The sequence below is a fragment of the Triticum aestivum genome, chromosome 2B (genome assembly GCF_018294505.1).
Source record: "Triticum aestivum cultivar Chinese Spring chromosome 2B, IWGSC CS RefSeq v2.1, whole genome shotgun sequence".
NCBI lineage: Eukaryota > Viridiplantae > Streptophyta > Magnoliopsida > Poales > Poaceae > Triticum > Triticum aestivum.
This window is the reverse complement of record NC_057798.1, coordinates 44,513,810-44,522,487: the sequence shown is the minus strand read 5'-3', so window position 1 is coordinate 44,522,487 and position 8,678 is coordinate 44,513,810. Positions and strand designations below refer to the sequence as shown.

The following is an 8,678-nucleotide window of genomic DNA, read 5'->3' as shown; positions in this document are numbered from 1 at the left end:
GACGCGTTGCTTCTCTTCTCGCTCTCGCTTGCGTATGTTAGCCACCATATATGCTTAGTGCTTGCCGCAGCTCCACCATATTACACTTTCCTGCCTATGAGCTTAAATAGTCTTGATCTTGCGGGTGTGAGATTGTTGAGTCCCCGTGGCTCACAGATTCTATCAAAACAGATGCAGGTGCCGAGGATACTGGCGCAGATGGCGCAACTGAGCTGAAGTGGGAATTTGATGAGGCCCTTGGTCGTTACTATGTATCGTTTCCAGATGATCAGTAGTGGAGCCCAGTCGGGACGATCGGGGATCTAGCATTTGGGGTTGTCTTCTTTTCATTTGAACCTGACCGTAGTCGGTCTATGAGTGTATTTGAATGATGTATGATCTTAATTATGTATTGTGTGAAGTGGCGATTGTAAGCCAACTCTCTTTACCCCATTCTTGTTCATTACATGGGATTGTGTGAAGATGACCCTTCTTGCGAGAAAACCACCATGCGGTTATGCCTCTAAGTCGTGCTTCGACACGTGGGAGATATAGCCGCATCGTGGGTGTTACAGCTACTTTGCTTGCTACTTGTGCTCCATTGATTTGCTGCTTCAACTCTTCCTCTTGTGCATTGCTAGGGCAAGTGGTATGCCGTGTTCATCGGTGAGGTTCCAGGGGTTTATAGTTCATGGGAAGAAGCCAATGTACAAGTGGCATCGTATAGCAACTGCAACTATAGAGGGTTCAAAACTAGGCAGGCAGTAGAACAAGCTTACTCCGCCTGGGTGCGAAAGCACGGAGGCAACAGTGTCGACAGTGCCAAGGTTGGAGTTGTCAAAGTGGAAGCTGCTAAGGTGGATCGTCAGTTCGGCCTGAAGCTGAAAAACTTCATCATCTTCGCCCAATTCGTCACCATTGCTGTGTTGTGGCGTTGGTGTGCTAGCTGTGATCATTGTGGGTAAGCTCACCAACTAGGGTACAAGGTAAGCACAACATGTACGCCATATGCAACCAAACGCCGTGTTCATGTGCCGCTAGGGCCAATGCAGCCAACCAAACAAAGTGCACTTGGGTATTACCTAATGCAGGGACTAGGGATGCAGGCAACCAAACAAGTTGTGTATGGCGTATTAGGGCCTGATTTTCCTCAACCAGGCTGGGTTGAGAAGGCTATGCAATGCGACTACTGTTCCCAACTGGAACCAAACACGCCCTAGGAGTTGAATCGCCTCCATCTTTCGGGGTTGCGCGAGAAAAGCAACCAAGGAGGCAGGCAAATCAAACTAGTTTTTATTCAAAACACAAAATCATCAATTTTTACAAGTGAATAGTGACTGTTCACCATTGTCAAAATCACCAAAAGTGTCATTTTTTGCGTAGCTCACCTGGTAAACATATATCATGGTCAAACTTTACGCACGTGCAGAATACATCCATATGCATATGTGGATTTATCTTTTCTTCTTCAAATTAACGAGCTCAAAAACCAATTTCCAAACTACTGTATACCTCTTTCAGGCAGAATACATCAAATCAGATGACGTAGAGGCAAAAAATCATACTACATCAATCAAGCAGGACTGCTATCGCAATCTACTGCCAAAACCAATCAACTTCAGTGCTACTCAGAAAAGGGGTGCAAGATGGACATACAAAGTTTTTTCTTTTGAGGGAAAGATGGACATACAAAGTGGACATTATACAAGACTGAAAACAAAAAAAATTACATCCACAAATCCACCGATTTACGCAAGTTATTTTTCATCACAAAATGGTATCTCTCTGAATCGGCTACTCTCGGTCACAGTACAGCATATGCATCTCAATGCCCGTCTAGAGGACACCGGAATTTCCCTTTTTTCCTTTCGAGAACATACGCTAGAAATAATTTACATCACATGCCCCCTAGGACCAGTGAGTGTAACACAACAGCTGGTGTATACAGTATGCCTACTTTTCTTTCGCCATACCATCGACAGCAGAAGCGAAAGCCGTCGAATTTTACATGAAACATTTTGTCCGTCCAGCACAAGGTTGCGTCTTCAGGGCCTCAGGGGCACTGGGGAAATTCAGTGTTGTTACAACTCTTGCCCGTCCAAGTCTGTCCTGACAGGATAATCGAGGCCCTGCAGAGCGGGCATCCTTCGCAGGTCCTCTTCTGAGTATGCCGGTATGAACCAATACTTTTTGTCGTTTCCAAAGACCTGATAACAAGACCATTGTTTACTAACACATTTTTGCATGAGAGTAACTTAAGAGCGTTTTTGACATGTAGTGTCAAAAACGCTCTTATATTATGGGACGGAGGGAGTAAGTCTGTTAGTACTATGGCCAGCAAGAAGGAAATAATAATAGAGAAAGGTCATGTTTCAGATGTTGAAGCTCACAAATACGGACATGATCAAGGACATGCACTTTCCATATTATGCCCCCTTGATTATATTTGGGCATCACAATCCATGTACAGACCAGAAATAAAATATAAATGCTAGAGAATCACAAGTAAAATAATATCGATATGGTATGTTGTACATATGTATCATGTACCCGGCAGAACTGCCTGTGAAAGGGCACACTCCTACAACTGAAGAATATCATGGAGTATCCCAACATGATGGTTTGTCAACCACAAGTGCTAGATTCTGGTTTAATAAGGAAATTTTGAACTTCCATTGCTTAATCTTCTTCCACAGTTAGCAAAGTTCTATGCATTAATACATGCCCCATACAAATTTCAGGTTATGCTATTTCAAACCTTGTATAACAACATGCTCAGCTCACATAATGATTATTTAATCATTTCTAAAAAAATATTATGTGATAACATAACTACTGAATATGAGTTGAGCCTGAGCTACCATTAATATCTGAATCCACACGTAGTCATCGTATTTATAGGAAGTTTAAACTTTATAGTCACCTCAACAAGACAGGTTTATCATTTTCTTGAAATAAAGCTAATTTGACACATACTAGCACCATAGAAAATTATCCAGATGACTATGAAAAAATATAGTTTTTTATAAACCTAACCTGAGCAAAATTCTTCTTCCGGCCAAGATCATACATCCAACGTGGACTAGTTTTCTTCTCATATGCCTGAACAACAAAGTAACAAATTGATCTCATCATGATATAACAAACAATAAACTTCACATTATATTACAAGATACTTGCCTCAATCGTTGTTGTATTGCCAGAAACAAGTGAAATGTGCATTATCATAAAACCCAGAACGCTCAAGGAAAAGGCCAGATTCAACACTGCAAGAAAAATAATTAGTTTTAGTTGATGTTCTATCAATCATGCTGAAAGCATAACTTTTTTCCCAGAAATTAGTAATGCATTTACCAAATGTGAGAAATGTGGTTGCAAGTGCTGAAGGACTTCCTGGGATCTCGACATCACTGAAGAAGGCTATGAAGTGAGGCAATAAAGAGAGGGTAACAAGCGACGTCTCAAGGAAGGTGTAAAACTGCAAGCACCATAAAAACAAACAGATTTATTTTTATAAGAAAACTAATGATCAACATAGCAGCATGGAAGAGTACACTGTTTCAAAACAAGTCCCAGATAAGTACTGAACAAGCAGTCCTTGTACTGTACTATAATAAATAGACCACCGAACACACATGCTGCACAAATGAGATGACTCTTTAAGTAAAGAAGCAAGGCCTCAATATTTCAATTTATATGAATGAACGCGGACTTCCAAAACCAGATGGTTAGCTTTAGAAACTAGCAATATATGCAAATACGTTACTATTGTTTAAATATGAAACACAAGCTAATCAATTTCACTTAATAACTGTATGATACATGTTGTTAGCATGATGCATGAGGACAAACTGAAGGCCTACTATACAATAGGGTAAAGAAAGAACCTCATGCATTGAACTCTAGGATACAGTTTTACTCATTTTTAGTTGAGATGGCTTGCATTGTCATGCTCAAATGGTCCTAAATTAACTATTTGGAGTCAACTGTATCATCATTTGCACAATCAAAATCTATCCCAACCAAGGGAAACATCACAATTTAGGTCATTTTATTGCTCTTCAAAAGGTTAAATTCGTTGCTTTTGAAAGTAACAACTACTAACATAATGAGAGGGGCGTTTTGGCTTTGGGGTCCAAATGCATCCTATATCCTGGACGTCCAATTGGTCTATGGGATCTGTGCCAGCATTTATTCAGTGTGACATACAGAATTGTTGGATCTGGAATACAGGGGACGCAGGCGTACATACGTAGCATACTAGGAGAGAGGCTGCAGACGGGAAACGAACGGCGTCACTGGTTTAGTCATAAAGGTGGGCTGATTGGACCTTGGCAAAGCATCGACCTGCAGCTCCACCTGGAAGGATACGAAGTGAATGCGGCTCACCAACCAATTTGCTGACCCAAACAAAAAAAAAGCAATTTGCCGACCAAAGGGTCATGCGGTGGAAACAATTGAAATGCTGAAGCGGCCAAAAGTAAAGATATGGACGCAAAGAACTATAACACCAGTCATTTAGAGACAGGGGAGGAGTTTACGGCGGTGCGGCAGCTTTCAGTCGATCCGGTGGACAAGTAACTCTCCAGGATCAGATGCTTTATTTTGAATGACAGGTATGTCGATTCGGAAGCTCAGCTGCCTTGCATTCAGGTTGCCGGTCTTATTAGATGAGGCCGAAAGTGTAGCGGTGGTGGGTGGACTGCAAGATGATGCAGAGAGGACCACAAGGCTATTTGCGAATGGATCGCACGGAGCAGGTGTGGCGGTGGCGGAGCCTTGGTTAGGAGATTCTGCGGGCAGCTCGTCAAGGCAGCTTCATGAAGGTTGCCATGCAGTAGACACGGCGAGTGTAGGGGATGGAGATCTACGGCGGGCCGGCGTACAGCGAGAGCTAAGTAGACAATGGGTATGTCATGGAGGAAGATGCACGTCAATGAGCTGTGGCTGCAGACCAGCTTGCTGTGATTCAGGAGCGTGCCGGCAGAGCATCCGCGCAATCGACGGGGAAATTGATTCGCAAGCAGTTGACAAAAAGGTAATAGTCGATAGACATTTTGCTTGGTATCCAAAGTTGGGTGCTCAAAATTAAAGCGGTTGGACATCCGAAGATTTTGTGGATTGAAGTAGACTGTAAGTGTACTGAAATTATTATGTATACAATGTCCATTAAGTCTCCAATTCTGTTGCTGAAATCATGTTAGATAATTAATCAGTGCTTAAATCTTGACAAAATAATGGGTGTGACGCATTTAGGATATACCACAGCTGCAAAAGTGGTTTGCAGGAGCATTATGGATTACTACTTGCATAGATGTATGATTTGTTGCTGGTGGAATTGGTATGTCAACTGATATCTGAAATTATCAATTTCAGGCAATGAAATTGGGAGCTTTGAGCTCCTTCAGTCCCCCCCAAAAAAAAACTGGTATCTGAAAATTATTTTATGCAAGCGAGATCGTGTAATGGCAAGGCTTTTTTCTATTTTCTGGGTAATAACTTTGTATGAATTTCACTTGGATGATTTTTTGAATTGCCTGATCGAGCGTGTGTGACTGCATGATGGTCCTGGGGTGATTCTATAACTTAATTACAGTGACAGACAACGCTAATGTTCAGGTGTACCATCTAGATTGATAAAAATGGGTTCAATTAATCAGACATTATAGAGTTTGCATAAGCACAAGCAGGTGATACACATCCAGCGCTGTGGACGTCCGGTACGTTCAATGTGACGGAACAAGAGGCCACGACCATCTGGACGAGTGGTTCAACCATTCTGAAGCAATAAATATGAGGTTGCAGGCGTGGGCCATGTATCTGGCGGAAATGAGTTAAAACAGGCGAATACTGAACCAAATACACAGACCAACACGGATCTCTATGCATATGGACAGCGCAGATTTCAGGTCCAGGTGAGCTCGAGAGCCAAAACCAATTTCGTAACATAATACACTATAATAAATTTAATTTGGACTAGTGGAAGAATCATTTTGATAAATCATTACTAATTACGCATGCAAGAAATTCAAGGTATTAAAGCTTATAATTTTTGTCTTAAAAAATCAGATATATTGAGTTGAAGCCCAAAACGGATTTGTTTTGATGTTATTACATAAGAGTTGGAAGAAGTGTATTTAAATCTTGCATTTCAAGTTATCAAGGGAGTTGGCTAACTGCTTGCTAAGCTAATCAAGCAATAACCTTGCTGACAAGGGGACTAACTATGCACAGATATATCAAGGAGGGGGTGTGGCAGAGAGTACAGTACTGACAGGAGCCATGAAGCATGGACATGTAACGAGGTGTTGCTTTGTTCAGTACAGTAATCAAAGGAACCATGATGCAATGATCTGTTAAGAAACTAATAATTTGCATTTGATGCCTTTAATCATTGTTGTACTTACATAGAAGAAACTAAGAATACAGGAAAATGCCGAACCCCTGACGTCTAATATCTATTCGCTATGCATAATAAACTGTATATTAAAACCCCGTAAAAATAACTTTATTTCTAAATGCGTTTACAACAGGATCATCCAAAAGCAGAAACTATTTTTAGTATCAATGATGAACTAAGTAAGTGATTGACACACAAAATGCCATAAATTTTTTCTTAAAGCTTCAAAATTTGCACAGGAAAAAGGAAATCAGTTTCTTAATTCAATAGGTATGGTTAAAGTATCACCCAAATATTGCATATCTATCTACATGATAAGAAAGAGCAACTAGTTCCGAGGTAAAAAAATAATTTGAAAACAAAAGCTTAACTAATCTGCCTTCCAAAGAGGACCATCATTGTCTCAAGGATAATAAAATCATACCAGGAAGAGAAGAAAGTATTTATAGTTCAGCGCCCCGACACAATTAACAACCCATACACAGTGATGATCCATCTTAAGGATACACCTTCCACCTGAAAAACAATTTAGGCATAGATAAGCGGCACGATGTAGACTATGCAAGTAGTAACAACTGGAATAACATAGCATTTCATACTGAAGAAAGAATTATGAACTTACAAACAGAGCAATGATGGCACCGAGGGGGCTTCAGTTGGTTGCACTTCCTACAGTACCTCATCCTCGGATTTCCCGCGTCACTGGGAGCCATAGACTGCTGTGGGTTCATCTGGCTATTGAAGTCTGAGCTAGAGAGGGGAGCAGTTTCTCCCCTTTCCTCATCAAAATCAAGGTTCCAATTTGGCGGAACAGAACCAGGGTCGGTGAACACAACAGAGAAGTAGCTCCATAACAGCATAGCAAGCTGCAAAATCCAAAAGAAGTATGCCATTAAAACACAATACAACTCACAAAAGCACACGCAGGACATGGCTTAAATCGCAAGATAAAGCCACTAGCATTCACAGCCAACTAATTCTGCAAAGAAGCAGTTCATGCTATGACTCACACATCCAATAGCATTCAAAATGCATTGGATCAGCCTAATATAGCATCTTTTCTGAACTTCTCTCATTAGGTCTCATTAGGAAGCATTCACATCCTACAGAGATCTACTATGCTCCCACAGAGCATATGAGAAAAAACAATGATAAGAATGTGGGCGCATCAGATCGATCAGTCCGATCTGTGTAAAATGTCCCCAAATAGAAGCAACTCCCTGGTATAGAATCGTTCAGCACGCCTGCAGCTAGGTACATACCAACAAGTATGACCTAGAGAAGCAAATGTTAAGAAGAAACTAACATACGAGTGGCACAGAAAGATGTCCCACAAGGCAGCATGCCATGCCTGCATCAGCAGCCCAAGAATACGTTCCTGGGCCCCGGCATAATGGTCAAAATAGAAATTTTTCTACCTATGTTGTATGTACCAAACATTGATTTCTGCATTTTTTTAAAGAAAATATTGATTCCTGAAGAACTAGCATAGCATAGCGTAGCGTTGTTAAGAAGAAACTAGCATAGCATACGAAGATATGCTAAAAGGCGGCATGCCTGCATCAACAATCCAAGAATATGCCGCGTTCAACATCGTAGCTCCCCAAAATAGAGAAATTTCACCCATGTACGAAACATTGCTTTCTGAAGAACCAAGATTCTAACAGCTAACGACCCCCAATCCCGCCGCAATTCGCATCGTCTCCGGCCTAACCAGACGGCGAATCTCCGGCCTAGATCACGAAATCGCCGGGACCGCGCGCGCCAGGAAGCGAAATCGCGAAATCCCCCCCACCCCCGGGTGGAAAGCGGCACGCACCAGGAAGTGGAAGAGGAGCAGCACGGCGAGCGCGGCGAGGGTGGCGGCGCCGCCGAGGAGGAGGGCGGGGCCGTAGTTGCAGAGGACGACGGCGTAGTAGGTGACGCCGACGATGGCGAGGACGAGCAGGATCATGATGGAGCCCAGGCCCCGGAGCGCCGTGCAGAAGCGGAAGACGTTCCACGCCATCGCGACCCCCGCCGATCTGTGCATGTCTCCCCGCTCCGCCCCGCCGGCGCCGGCGCCGGCCGCCTCCGCGTAGCGGCTGGGCGGGGTCAGCTTGAGGGTCGTGGGGGCGAGCACCACCGCGACGGCCGCCTCCGCCGGAGGGGGGGAGGGGGGCGTGGGTCGCGGTGCGGGAGGAGGATTTGCAGATAGGAGGAAGAAAGGCGATGGTCAGAGATGGAGTCCGCACGGCCTTCTTCCACGCCGCGTTCTCACTTTCCTTTACCAATTCTACTTTTATCTTTTTTTATTAAT

General features: G+C 43.0%; 1 protein-coding gene across 1 annotated transcript; it reads right to left on the bottom strand.

Annotated features, from left to right (window-relative positions):
• Positions 1-1,626: 1,626 nt before the first annotated feature.
• LOC123043361 (probable protein S-acyltransferase 14) lies at positions 1,627-8,631 on the bottom strand. The gene is made up of 7 exons (XM_044465775.1): positions 8,199-8,631; positions 7,002-7,245; positions 6,804-6,895; positions 3,334-3,457; positions 3,160-3,245; positions 3,016-3,081; positions 1,627-2,186 (listed from the first exon to the last, which is right to left on the bottom strand). Exons 1-7 carry the CDS (start codon positions 8,409-8,411, stop codon positions 2,061-2,063), a joined length of 951 nt encoding a protein of 316 aa, XP_044321710.1. The 5' UTR covers positions 8,412-8,631; the 3' UTR covers positions 1,627-2,060.
• Between the last annotated feature and the right edge of the window lie 47 nt (positions 8,632-8,678).